General features: G+C 47.5%; 1 protein-coding gene and 1 pseudogene across 9 annotated transcripts in view; both read right to left on the bottom strand.

Annotated features, from left to right (window-relative positions):
• The window catches only part of ANKS3 (ankyrin repeat and sterile alpha motif domain containing 3), a 33,272-nt gene that overhangs the window by 13,407 nt on the left and 5,557 nt on the right, over nt 1-14,308 (bottom strand). For 7 of the 9 annotated variants that reach the window (XR_010751170.1, XR_010751171.1, XM_066382719.1 and 4 more), the window contains 3 exons: nt 14,024-14,145; nt 11,955-12,036; nt 9,896-10,031 (listed from right to left, as the gene is read on the bottom strand). The exons of 1 other annotated variant lie outside the window; for it this stretch is intronic. Coding sequence is in view for 6 of the 8 variants with exons in the window: in XM_066382719.1 (XP_066238816.1) it covers nt 9,896-10,031; nt 11,955-12,036; nt 14,024-14,145 (340 nt within the window). In the remaining 2 variants the exon portion in view is untranslated. Of the gene's footprint in view, nt 1-3,728; nt 3,897-9,895; nt 10,032-11,954; nt 12,037-14,023; nt 14,146-14,308 lie in introns of those variants that run through there. One more of the 9 variants, XM_066382722.1, reaches the window with a different exon arrangement.
• On the bottom strand, nt 7,227-9,401 carry LOC136403365 (keratin, type I cytoskeletal 18 pseudogene; annotated as a pseudogene).

Here is a 14,308-nt window from a genome sequence, read left to right as displayed (position 1 = left end):
TTAAGATAATTTGCCCAGTGATGCACTAATTAACTAATACTCAGAGTAAACTGGAAGAAAATCATCATAATTGGTTTTCTTAATTTAAGAAGAAAAGTCTGGCCTATCCTGTGACGGCACAGTGGATAAAGCGCCGACCTGGAATGCTGCGGTCACTGGTTTGAAATCCTGGGCTTGCCAGGTCAGGGCACATGAGAGGCAACTAATGCAAGTTGATGCTTCCTCTCCTCCCACCTTTCTCTCTCTTTCTCCTCTTTCTAAAATCAATAATTTTTTTTTTTTTTACAGAGACAGAGAGTGAGTCAGAGAGAGGGATAGACAGGGACAGACAGACAGGAACGGAGACAAGAAGCATCAATCATTAGTTTTTCGTTGCGCGTTGCAACAACTTAGTTGTTCATCGATTGCTTTCTCATATGTGCCTTGACCACGGGCCTTCAGCAGACCAAGTAACGCCTTGGTCAAGCCAGCGACCTTGGGTCCAAGCTGATGAGGTTTTTGCTCAAACCAGATGAGCCCACGCTCAAGCTGGTGACCTCGGGGTCTCGAACCTGGGTCCTTCCGCATCCCAGTCTGACGCTCTATCCACTGTGCCACCACCTGGTCAGGCAATAAATAAAATCTTTTTTAAAAAGAAGAAAAGTATGTTTCCCATGACTTCACTTGTAAGAAATGCCATAATGGGATTTCTGGCCAAGATGGTAGAGTAGAATACTGAATGTCAACTATAATTGACAACTATATAAAAACTGACAAGGTAAATAGTATGCCCTTAAACTATAAATAAATGTTACACTAAATGCAAAATACGTCTGACCTGTGGTGGCACAGTGGATAAAGCATCAACCTGGAACACTGAGATTGCTGGTTCAAAACTCTAGGCTTGCCTGATGGTCAAGGCACGTATGGGAGTTGATGCTTCCTGCTCCTCCCCCTTCTCTCTCTCTGTCTCTCTCTCTGCCTCTATCTAAAAATCAATAAATAAAATTAAGCTTGACCAGGCGGTGGCGCAGTGGATAGAGCATCGGACTGGGATGCTGAGGACCCAGGTTCGAGACCCCGAGGTCCCTAGCTTGAGCGCAGGCTCATCTGGTTTGAGCAAAAGCTCACCAGCCTGGACCCAAGGTCACTGGCTCAAGCAAGGGGTTACTTGGTCTGCTGTAGCCCCACAGTCAAGGCACATATGAGAAAGCAATCAATGAACAACTAAGGTGTCGCAGTGCACAACGAAAAACTAATGATTGATGCTTCTCACCTCTCCGTTCCTGTCTGTCTGTCCCTGTCTATCCCTCTCTCTGACTCTATCTCTGTAAAATAAATAAATAAATAAATAAATAAAATTTAAAACATAATAATTATAAATATATGCAAAATACAAAAAAGTGAGGCAGACAGAAAAACTTGGATCATAATAGCTTATAGGTTAAATGATCCAGAATGTTTTTCTTAATGAAGGCCCATGGGACCTGTCTCCCATTTACCTGCCTTTCACTTCTGAGAAAAATGTGGCCTTGACTTCCATTCAAGGTTACGGTCTTGCCCCATCCCCAATGGTCCATATTTCAACAAGAAAAATGCTGACACTAAGACTTCCTAGAAATGAGCCTTCCTAGCACCATGGAACATTATCCAACCAGAAGGTTGGTCGTCAATGCATCCTTTGATCTATGACCAAAAGTGGGAAGTATGAACAAAAAAGGGGCCACATACTAAACCTGAAAGCTCCAGGGAGGCCTACGTGGCTGTCCTACAAACTCAGAGACCTAAAGGAATCACACAGAATGGTCTGAAATGAACTTTCTAACTAGCCCTGGCTGGGCAGATCAGTGGATAGAGCATTGTACGGGCACATTGAGGTTGCAGGTTCAATCCCTGGTCAGGGCACATATGAGAAGCAATCAATGAGTGCACAACTAAGTGGAACAAAGAGTTGATGTTTCTCTCTCTCCCTTCCTCTGTCTCAAATCAATGAGGTAAAAGCTTTTTAACTAAAGGCAAGTCATGGCAGGTAGAATCTTCCCTGACAAAGGTCAATCTTTACTTTAACTGAGCCTATGTATTACCTTTATATCTAGAATAGCACACCTTTGGAATGTCAGGGTAATTCCTCTTTCCAGACCCTTCAAAGCACCATGGCACCACAGACCACAACTCCCTTCATTGTTATTACCATGACAATGATTAACTCTTAAACTATCCTACACCTGCCGAGGTTAAAAAAAAAAAAAAGTATATGCCTATATGTTTAACTTTTTTTAAAAGATTTTATTTATTTTTAGAGAGGAGAAAGAGAGAGAGAGAGAGAGAGAGAGAGAGAGAGAGAGAGAGAGAGAAAGGGGCAGAGAAGCAGGTGGGGCTTCAAACAGGTGACCTCTTTAAAAAAACAACAACAAAAAAAACAGGTGACCTCGGCATTCCAGGTCAACACTCCATCCACTGCACTACCACAGGTCAGGCACACTTTACTTTTTATCCAATCCCAAAGACTCCCTGCTCTGCCTTCTCCCGCCTCCCTAATCTACCACCAATCAATTTCACGTAAACCCCTTACGTCTTCCCCTTTGATTCTGAAGTATAAAACAAGTGGTGAAACCACCATTTTCCGGAGCATTTTCTCAATCCACTGAGATCTTGCTTCCCGGAAACTGTCATCAAATAAAATCGTAAAAATTCTTTTTAAAAAAAAAAGCCATAATGGGCCAGTCCACTGACCAGATGGGTTATGGGGACCTCTGGGGGAGCATCAAGCTTGCTGAGTACGGGTTGAACTGAAAATGTCTGTCACAACGGGGGAATCTAATTCTAATTTTTCTCATTGTCTGGGTTTGAAGGATTTTTTAATTTTTTTACTAACAAGCATGTATTATATTTACAATCAGAAATAAATTTTGTTCTAAGTGGAAGATATAAATAATATCCTTTCATAAACATACAGCAAACATCACACACAACTTCTTAGAATTTTATATTCTCAATCTGAACAACAGCTCAGGAAACAAGTGTCACAGGGGGCTCTGTGTGCTGTGATTTGGGAACTATTTCAAATCACTGCCCATCTGAGTTTAAATGCTCGAATGCCCCACAGCCATTACTGTTTTTTCATAACTTTCTAAATTTTGTCCTACTTAGAAGGCAAAATTCATGGATATACTTATATCAGGCTCCTATCTGAGATGATCTTGTTTTGGAGTTGGTAAACTGGAGGGGAGACAGGGAGAAGTCCTTAAGTCCTTCATTACCACCAAGGCTAGGAAGGGGGCTGGGCAGAGCCAGACCCTGGGAAAGTAACAGGCTCACTCAGGTGTGAATTAAGAGCTCTCAACTCTTAGCACTCTCCCTGCCTGGCATGTCAGGGAGTGACTGACCCAGGTTCCAACACAAGCCAGTGACTCAAGTGAGCCACTCCCTCCTTTCTCTATCCAACTCCCTCCCATTCACTCCGGGACCTACGTCATCAGGAGGAGACTGCGGTCCCGGCAAGCAGAAGATGGAGTCATGAGAAATAAATGTACAAGGGAGGGGGAACCAAGAAAAAAGCAGCCTCATGAATCTGAACCTCCCAACATGTCCTCTCAAAGCTGAACGAGTCAGCAGGAACCAGAGAGAATCTCACAAATCCCACACTTTCAACGTGACCAAAACTGCAGAGAGCACCACCAACTTCAAGGTTCCTGCTCCTGTGAGGAGCAAACGCCCCTCTCCAGCAAAGAAATATCAGACTTGCTCACCTCTGTTCTCTGTAGGCAATGAAGCAGGTCTAGGAAAAGCCACACAGAGGAGAGACGGGGGGAAAGAAGGGCCAGTGACACTCCCAGAAAGACAGAGTCCATTCTGTGGGAAAAAATACTGAAAAAGAATCCTGGTTGAATGAAGCATGAGCACAGGGAAGTGACTTAACACTCACAGACCCAAGGGAACAGTGAGAGGAGCAGCAGGCCCTCTGGGGAGGACACCTTCGGGAAACGGGGCAGGGAAGGAACATATAATGCTTGGCCTAAATACATCCCACTCCAGAAAAAAAGCCACCCTGTAAGGAGACTGTCCTTGGACACTGCGGAGAAGAGAGCTCCTGGACCGGACTCACACACATAGCCAGGCCACCAAGCCCCATCCGTGAAATGCAGAAGCACCAGAGATCTTCACCAACACACAAGCGCTAGAGAGCACACAAAACAGTAACAAAACACACAGCAAGTGAAAACATCCCCTCCCTCTCTCCAAAAGGAAGCCAACGAGGACTAAGCAGGAAAAACTGTGGCACACTCTGATCAATAGCATCTGAGGACAGGAAAACGCACCCTGAATCAGAAACTCAAAACTGAGAACAAAAAGACACACACACACACACACATAAGAATGATGAGAAAATTGACTGAACTTAGGGAAAGAAAATTTTAAGTCAAAATTAAAAATTAAAGATTGTCTTACCAGGTGCCCAAGGAAGAACAGATCTGATATGGAAAATGAACCAGAAGTGCTGGAGAAAAGTATGAAACCCACCAAAGAATAAATGATAGAAAGCAGTAAAAAGCATCTGAGAGACAGGATGGAGATGAAAGATGGCAAAATAAAAGACAAGGGAAAATAACCACTGAAACAGAAGAAACTTTTTAAGAGAAAGAGAAAAAAACTGTTTTCAGACGTCTGTGTAAAGAAGCTTGAAATCCTGGATGAAATGATTTCAAAACAGAGTTTATCAAAGCTGACCCCAGTTAAATGAGAAAACTTACGCAAACCAATCACTACAGAGAAACAGAACTTATCAAGGAATCACCCTGCAAAGAAAGACCAGGCCCGGATGGTTTCACAGGAGAATCCTGCCCAACCGTCCAAGGCCATGGGGCACCAATGCTGCAAAAATTGTTCCAGAGCACAATAAAGGAAGGAAAAACTTCCATCTTCTTTTTATGAAGCAAGTATAATATTGATATTTATACCTGATGAAGATAGAACAAAAGAGGAAAATTATAGACCAATATTCTTTATGAATGAATAGCCATATAAAACATTAAAAACATCAGCAAACAATCCAACATCATATTAGGAAAATAATACACCAAGTAAGATTTATGCCAAGAATGTAAAGTTGGTTCATTGTTACGAAATTCATTAATATATCATGTTAACAGATTCAAGGAGAAAATTCATAAACATCTCAGGAGATGCTGAAAAGCCTTTCATGTCTTGCCCAGTGGTGCAGTCGCTAGAGCATCGTCTCAAAGTGCCTAAGACGATGATCCTGGAGTTGCTGGCTCGACCCTGAAGTCGCCAGTTTGAGCCCCGGTCAGGGAACAGATGAGAAGCAATCAATGGGTGCACAACTAAGTGGAAAGCGTTGATGCCTCTCTCTCTCTCTCTCTCTCTCCCTTCCTCTCTCAAAATCAATGAAAAAGAAAAAGCCTTTGACAAAATTTAACCTATTCCTATAGAAAACACTCACGAATATAGGAAATGACAGATACCTTTTTAAAAATGTTTCTTATTGATTGATTGGTTGAATTTAGAGAAAAAAGGGAGAGAGAGAGAGACATTGTTGTTCCATTTATTTATGCATTCATTGGTGATTCTTATATGTGCCCTGACCAGAGATAGAAACTGCACCTTGGTGTATCCGAATGCTGCTCTAAACAACTGAGTGACCCAGCCAGGACTGCACACCTTCCTCTTTTTTTTATTTAAAAAAAATTTTTTTTGTTTGTATTTTTCTGAAGTTGGAAACGGGGAGGCAGTCAGACAGATTCCCGCATGCACCTGACCGGGATCCACCTGGCACGCCCACCAGAGGGCGATGCTCTGCCCATCTGGGGCGTTGCTCTGTTACAACAAGAGCCATTCTAGCGCCTGAGGCAGAGGCCATGGAGCCATCCTCGGCGCCCGGGCCAACTTTGCTCCAATGGAGCCTTGGCTGCGGGAGAGGAAGAGAGAGACAGAGAGGAAGGAGAGAGGGAGGGGTGGAGAAGCAGGTGGGTGCTTCTCCTGTGTGCCCTGGCCAGGAATCGAACCCGGGACTCCTGCACGCCAGGCCGACACACCTTCCTCTTAACTCAGCATCTTACTTAATGTGGTATTTCTGCTAAGGTAAGGACCCAGTGAATGTCCACTGTCTCCACTATATTCAACATTGTATTACAAGTATTAGCCAATGAAACTAAATAAAAGTAATCAGAACTATAAAAAATCAGCCATGGCCCTGGCCGGTTGGCTCAGCGGTAGAGCGTCGGCCTAGCGTGCGGAGGACCTGGGTTCGATTCCCGGCCAGGGCACACAGGAGAAGCGCCCATTTGCTTCTCCACCCCTCCGCCGCGCTTTCTTCTCTGTCTCTCTCTTCCCCTTCCACAGCCAAGGCTCCATTGGAGCAAAAGATGGCCCGGGCGCTGGGGATGGCTCTGTGGCCTCTGCCTCAGGCGCTAGAGTGGCTCTGGTCGCAACATGGCGACACCCAGGATGGGCAGAGCATCGCCCCCTGGTGGGCAGAGCATAGCCCCTGGTGGGCGTGCCGGGTGGATCCTGGTCGGGCGCATGCGGGAGTCTGTCTGACTGTCTCTCCCTGTTTCCAGCTTCAGAAAAATGGAAAAAAAAAAAAAAAATCAGCCATGGGCCCTGGCTCTTTGGCTCTATGGTAGTGTCAGCCCAGTGTGCAGAAGTCCTAGGTTTAATTACTGGTCAGGGCACACAGGAGAAGCAATGACCTGCTTCTCCACTCCTTCGCCTTCTCTCTCTCTCTTCGTCTCCCGCAGCCATGGCTCAATTGGTTTGAGCATATCGGCCACGGGCACTGAGGATGGCTATGTGGAGCCTCCACCTCAGGTACTAAAAATAGCTCACTTGCGAGCATGGCCCCAGATGGGGCTTGCTGGATGGATCCTGGTCAGGGTGCATGCAGGAGTCTCTCTCTCCTCCTCTCGCTTGGAAAAAACAAAGAAGTATAAAAAATGAGAAAGCAGTAGTAAATCTATCCCTATCTGCAGATTATATGAAGGTTAAACTGAAAAACCCCAGAAATTATTAAACAATACTAACTCAAACAACGAAAAAATTGAGTAAGGCAGAATATAAAATTGGTACACAGACATCAGTAGCCTTCATATTCACAGACAATAAGCAGTTACAGGATATGACAGCAGTGAAACCCCATTTACAATAGCAAAAAAGAAAAAAATTCAAATATGTAGGAATACACTAAAGTTATATATAAAATATGTATGAGAAAAACTCTCAAACCCTAATACACAAAAGTATATTTGAACAAAAGCACACTCCTTTTGTTAGATGGGACAACTCAACAACGTCAAGGGTTAATCTGTTTTTTCAAAGACCTCTGAACTTTTTATTGGCCTCATGGCCCCCAAGGGGCGCCCCACATCTGCTGCCTTTAATGCCTCAGCACTTTGGTGTCAATGACCCCAGACACCTCAGACACCACAATCCTGAGGGAGGTGGCCTTCTGGATGATTGAATAGTTAGTTGCCCAGGCGTCACTAAGACTGAAGTCCCCCTTTCTTCCAGCAGGCAGCAGTAGGTGGCGATCCCAGCCTCCAGCTTGACCCTGATGTTCAGCAGGGCCTCATATTCCTGGGCCTGGCCCTGCCCCTCTGCCCAGGTCTGGTCCAGCTCTGACTACAGGTGCAGGCTCCCACTGAGCCGTTCCGTCTGCACGGCATAGTGCATGCCCACCTCTCTCACGCTGTTCTGCAAGCTGGCCCGCATTTCCCGAGTCCAGGTCAATCTCCAAGGACTGGACCGCACATCTCAGCTCTGTGAATGTTATCTCAGCAGGTCCTATCTCAGCGGTCTGCGAAGTTACCACTCTAGCACTCTCCTCAGTTTCCTGGGACCAGTACTTGTCTAGATCCTGTCAGTTCTTCTGAGCCAACTAATCATACTGGGCCCAGATGTCCTTCATGATCTTGGTGAGATCCTGAGATTTGGGGGCATCCAACTCCATGGTCAACCCAAAGTTGGCAATCTGGTTTTATAGACCATTTACCTGGGTTCTTCTTCATGAAGAGCATCTCCTTGAGAGTCTCGAGCTCTGTCTCCAGCTGCAGCTGAGGGATACTGGGGTCATTACTGACCTTTTGGAGCCCACGGATGTCATTCTCTACAGACTGGTGCACAGTCCCCTCCATCTCATACTTGACTCTGGAGTCATCAGCAGCAAGATGGGCACTGTTCGCCCTGGCTGGATGGCTCAGTGGTAGAGCGTCAGCCTGGCGTGCAGGAGTCCCGGGTTCGATTCCCGGCCAGGGCACACAGGAGAAGTGCCCATCTGTTTCTCCACCCCTCCCCCTCTCCTTCCTCTCTGTCTCTCTCCTCTCCTCCCGCAGCCAAGGCTCCATTGGAGCAAAGTTGGCCCGGGCGCTGAGGATGGCTCTGTGGCCTCTGCCTCAGGCACTAGAATGGCTCTGGTTGCAACAGAGCAACGCCCCAGATGGGCAGAGCATCGCCCCCTGGTGGGCGTGCTGGGTGGATCCCGGTCGGGCGCATGCGGGAGTCTGTCTGACTGCCTCTCCGTTTCCAACTTCAGAAAAAAAAAAAAGGGCACTGTCCACAGAACTTGCAAAGATCTGAGCCCTCAGATCCTCAATGGTCTTGAAATGATGCCCCCAGTCTCTGACCTGGGGTCCCTTCTTCTCCAGGTGTCCCCAGATTTTGCTCTCCAGTCTCCAATTATCAGCTTCCAGGCTTCTCACCCTCTCCAGGTAGGAGCCCAGGTGATCATTCAGGCACTGCATAGTCCTTCTCCCTCTAGATGACCCCTATGCCCTCCAGACCCCCAGCTGCCCCCATAGCTAGGACCCCGGGCCCCCAGCTGCCCCGAACGCTGGTGCAGGGGAACGCGAAGACCCAGGAGCCAGAGTCCCCAGCACCCTATGTATGCTGGCCACACTGCTGGCTGGCCAGGCCCAGTGGCTGGGTGACTGCATGGAGCCCAGGGACCGGTAGTTTGCGGAGAAACTGGAGCGGGTGCCGAAGCTCACGTTGCAAAGGGAGGAAGGCGAGAAGCCAAGAGTCAGGTTCAAGCAACAGTCAAGGGGGTAATTAATTTATCCATCTGCCACAATCTCAGTATCAACAGGCTGTTTTTAAAGAGCTAAACAAGCTGATGCTCAAGTTCACACAGGTACAAAAAAGTTATAGCTATGAAAACACTGGAAAAGGAAAGCTACAGGGAGACCAGCCCTACCAGACAGTAAACCGTATTACAAGAAGCCTCTAATGAAAGCAGCGTGGCTGTGGGTGTGAACAGATAGACCAGGAACAGAACAGGAAGTCCAAAGCACAAAAGGAAATCGTGTATGTGTGACAAAGACAGCCTCTCAGATCATTAGGTCAAGGTTAGACTTTTAAATAAGTGATGCTAGGACAACTGGCTAGCCATTTAAAAAAACATGCCTCATATCAGACATAAAAATAATGTATAAATGGGTCAGAGATCTCAACGTAAAAAATAAAACCATGTCAGTACCGGAAGAAAACATGGGTGAATTCTTGTACAACCAGGGCACAGGGAAAGATTTTTTGTGACTCAAAATCCAGAGGAAATAAGGATTGGTGAATATGACTATATAAAATTAAAACATTTTGCATGGCAACAAACACAATAAGCAAGTCAAGAAACAAAACCCAGAAGCCAGCCCCTTTGTGAAGCTGCCCTCCTGCTGCTGCGTGGGTGACACATGCCTGCATCTTGTGTACCCAAATTCAGCCTGGCAGGTGCTACACCCTAACTGCCTTGTCCTCTCCTATTAGACAAGCAGGCCTCAACCTTCACTGCACAGCGGAGTCACCAGGAGAGGCAGAGGTCTGGCAAGGCTGCAGAAGCCAAACCTCTTGAAGCGGGAGAGAGCAGGGGTGGGACTCCAGCAGAGGGTGAGGCTGCAGACACAAATACCTGGGCTTCGATAGAGGCTCTTAGGCAGGGAAAGCGAGTGAGCATCTATCAACTCCACTATCTTCATGTGTCCATACTGCTTGGCCAGCATTCGGGCTGTGGCACCACTATGGTCTCTCATGTCCACTTTGACTCCCTATGGAAGTTGGTAAAAGAACAAGAGTTAGGAACCTCCCCTGCAAAGCACTCTCACTTCCAGGGCTGCGGACCCAGGATGAGAGGTACAATGGCTTCTTAGGTCTGCACCCAGGGTCCTCTAAAACAGTGTTTTCAATCGCCAGTCCACGGACGGGTCCACCAGAAATTTTGTGCCGGTCTGCAAAGAGTTAACCACCCTGATGTATGAAGATTATAGACCCAAAGATCTTAGTTGAATTCACTTATGCTCAGGGTGATTTCTGCTTTAGCGGTCCCTGAAATAATTCTGTTAGTGATCCTCAAGTATAAAAAGGTTGAAAACCACTGCTCTAAAATTTCACAGCTTTAGGAGAAAAGGCAAAGGCCTGTGGTCTCTCACTCTCAGTGCTAAAACTGGGGGCGTGGGAAGGGTCTTGCTGGGTCATCAAATAAGGCAGTAATCCAGCCATCTCACAGCGAAGGAAGTTCTCCAAGTTCACTGCCTTTCGGCATTCAGCCATTCTGGGGCTGGCAGACACTTAAAGGAGAGGCAGGCAGGTGCTCCTGGTGAGGAGGATAAACTCAGGCTGCTGTGCGTGGGAGGCTCCCTTCTCCGCTAGCACCCGGGCCGGCAGCCACCATGCTTCCCTCTCTTCACACAGAACACTGGAGACAACAGATTCACTAGAGAGGCAGCCTTTAAAAATCGTATCAGAGCACCTGGCTGGTGGTGGTGCAGTGGACAGAGCATCGACCTTGGATGCTGAGGTCCCAGGTTCAAAACTCCAAGGTCGCCGGCTTGAGTGTAGGCTCACCAGCCTGAGTGTGGGATCATAGACATGACCTCATGGTCGCTGGCTTAAGCAAGGGGTCACTGACTCAGCTGGATCCCCCGATCAAGGCACAAATGAGAAAGCAATCAATTCAGGCCCTGGCCAATTGGCTCAGTGGATAAGAGTATTGGCCCAGTGTGCAGAAGTCCTGGGTTCAAGCCCCAGTCAGGGTATACATGAGAAGTGACCATCTGCTTCTCTACTCTTCACTCTCTCTTCTCCTCTTGCAGTCAGTGGTTCAATCGGTTCAAGTGTCGGCCCCGGGTGCTGAGGATAGCTCAGTTGATTTGAGCATTAGCCCCAGACAGGAGCTGCTGAGTAGATCCCAGTCAGGGCACAGGCAGGAGTCTATCTCTCTATCTCCCTCCTCTCACTTAAAATAATAAAAAATAAAAGAAAGCAATCAATGAACAACTACAGGGCTGCAACTATGAGTTAATGCTTCTCATCTCTCTCCCTAGTCTGTCCCTATCTCTCTCTAAAAAATTAATTAATTAAAAAATTAAAATATACCTTCCCTACTGTTGAGATAATAGTATTTTTTAAATTCTTACAGAATACTGTACTCACCTCTGTACCCCTAATGCCTGAGTGCCACTCAAAACTTGGCATCAACTGTACTCAAAATGAAAATGTGTTGCCTGGCCAGGCGGTGGCGCAGTGGATAGAGCATCAGACTGGGATGCGAAGGACCCAGGTTCAAGACCCCGAGGTCGCCAGCTTGAGCGCAGGCTCAACTGGTTTGAGCAAAGCTCACCAGCTTGGACCCAAGGTCGCTGGCTCAAACAAAGGGTTACTCAGTCTGCTGAAGGCCCACGGTCAAGGCACATATGAGAAAGCAATCAGTGAACAACTAAGGTGTTGCAACGAAAAACTAATGATTGATGCTTCTCATCTCTCTCTTTTCCTGTCTGTCTGTCCCTATCTATCCCTTTCTCTGACTCTCTGTCTCTGTAAAAAATAATAATAATAAAATAAAAATGTGTTGAATAACCAGATGAAGAGCAGCTATTTCCGTGAAGCAGGAAATTCTGTAATAGTTTATGCTTCAGTGATGTGATTCCTCACTTGCTGTCACTAATTATAAGCTGATAAAGAGGGTCACTTACATGATTCAGAAAATACTGCACGATTATTTCGTGGCCAGCAGCAGCTGCTTCCATTAAAGGAGTAAATCCATATACCGGCTCCCTGCAAGACAGAGGCCACAGTCCAATGATTAGTGGAGGGACGTTCCGCCAGCGAGATGCTTCCCTGATGCAGGCAAAACCAAGCTGATGTCAGGTCTCCATCCCTAAGTGCAAGTCTCCCTCTCGCAAGAATTAATGGGAAGAGATGAGAAAATTCTTTTTTTTTTTTTTTGGTATTTTTCTGAAGCTGGAAACGAGGAGAGACAGTCAGACTCCCGCATGCGCCCGACCAGGATCCACCCGGCACGGCCACCAGGGGCTCCGCTCTGCCCACCAGGGGGTGACGCTCCGCCCCTCCAGGGCATAGCTCCACCTCGACCAGAGCCACTCCAGCGCCTGGGGCAGAGGCCATCTTTGCTCCAATGGAGCCCCGGCCAGGGGAGGGTAAGAGAGACAGAGAGGAAGGAGGAGGGGGGGCGGTGGAGAAGCAAATGGGCGCTTCTCCTATGTGCCCTGGCCGGGAATCGAACCCGGGTCCCCCGCATGCCAGACCAACGCGCCAACCGGCCAGGGCTGAGAAAATTCTTATCAATGCATCAGCCTCAGGAGCTCCTCTGGTTTCTACCCCAGCTCTAGTCGTTTGTCCTAAAGATATTGTCTCCCTATCTTCACTCTTTCTAAGCTGTCTGACCTGCTATCTCGTAAGTCTCCACTCGAATCACCCACGAAAGGCAGCTCTTGTCCTTCATTGCTCACAGATAGCTAATGTCTCCCACCCACCTATCCAAACCCTATAGTTTGGTTCAACGTCATCCAGGAACCCTCCCAAAAGCTCTGGGACTAACAATATACCCGCTCTGACTATGCCTGGTACCTGCTGCTTATATTTTGTGCTTGGTTATGGTTACCTAAACACTGTCTTCTGAGGGCCCCTTACCTCTCACTTCTTTCACGATGGTCTAGAAGACAGAAAACAAGCTAATACTGGGTTTCATCCATTCTAAAGCACTTTTTGCATTTTAACATCTCCACAGTCAGAATAGGTCTTAAAATCCAGGTGAGTTGCAGTTTAATTAGTAGCATTTTTTTTTCTTTCTTGGTGGCATGGAAAGCTATGGTGTGTCTCATAATAGATGACATCAACTAGGGACCGTGGACAGTGACAGCTGGATGCTGTGTTGAAAGGGGATTATCATCGTGACACTCTTTAGACGGTACCCCTTCCAACATATGAAACTCATGACTCTTCGCAGCATCACCTCACCGGATAAGGCCAGAAAAAGAAAGGAATGAGCACTTCAGACAGCCAGTTAAGTGCCATTCACCATGTTAGGTCCCTGGCATAAAAAAGAACATGTAATTCTTCTAACAACTCTATGACATGGGCATTGCTATCCTCAGTTTTCAGATAAAGAAAATGAGGCTTAGCCCTGGCCGGTTGGCTCAGTGGTAGAGCGTCAGCCTGGCGTGCGGAAGTCCTGGGTTCGATTCACAGCCAGGGCACACAGGAGAGGCACCCATCTGCTTCTCCACCCCTCCCCCTCTCCTCCCTCTCTGTCTCTCTCTTCCCCTCCCTCAGCCGAGGCTCCACTGGAGCAAAAGATGGCCCAGGCGCTGAGGATGGCTCTGTGGCCTCTGCCCCAGGCGCTAGAGTGGCTCTGGTTGCGACAGAGCAACGCCCCGGATGGGCAGAGCATCGCCCCCTGGTGGGCGTGCCGGGTGGATCCCGGTCGGGCGCATGCGGGAGTCTGTCTGACTGCCTCCCCATTTCCAGCTTCAGAAAACTACAAAAAAAAAAAAAGAAAAGAAAACGAGGCTTAGAGAGCTTGAAGTGCTGCACCCAATGTCATCTGACACATGTGTCAAAAGGCCAGAGTTATCCCTAGGCCTTCCGCACATGGGCAGGACTGTCACTTCTGTCCCTTTGAACTCCTCACATGGAAAAAGGGTTGCCCTGACTCCGGCCTGTAGGTGTCTCTACAATTGCCCTCCTTAGAGTTAGAGTTGGCCATGCCCACTCCTACGGCCACTTAAAACCTGGTAATCACCTCATGTTGGCATTGGCCCCACTGTCCAAAAGGAATTTGACCATCTGCTGATGCCCCGCGCTGGTGCAGTGGAAAAGCGCAGTCCAGCCTTGGATGTCCTTCATTTCTAGCTCGGCACCTTGCTTCAAGAGAACACAGAATACCCGTTACAGCCTGTCTCCTCTGCGTGGGGCGGTCGCCTGCAGGCTGTCATGCTGAAAGAATCAAAAGTGATTACGCGCGCGCACACACACACCATGGCCTACAGCGGTTCACGTCTCTGCCAGAGCAGCCAGGGGCCCCTCA

Source organism: Saccopteryx leptura, chromosome 4 (genome assembly GCF_036850995.1).
Source record: "Saccopteryx leptura isolate mSacLep1 chromosome 4, mSacLep1_pri_phased_curated, whole genome shotgun sequence".
Taxonomy (NCBI): Eukaryota; Metazoa; Chordata; class Mammalia; order Chiroptera; family Emballonuridae; genus Saccopteryx; species Saccopteryx leptura.
This window is presented reverse-complemented; position numbering and strand designations above follow the sequence as displayed.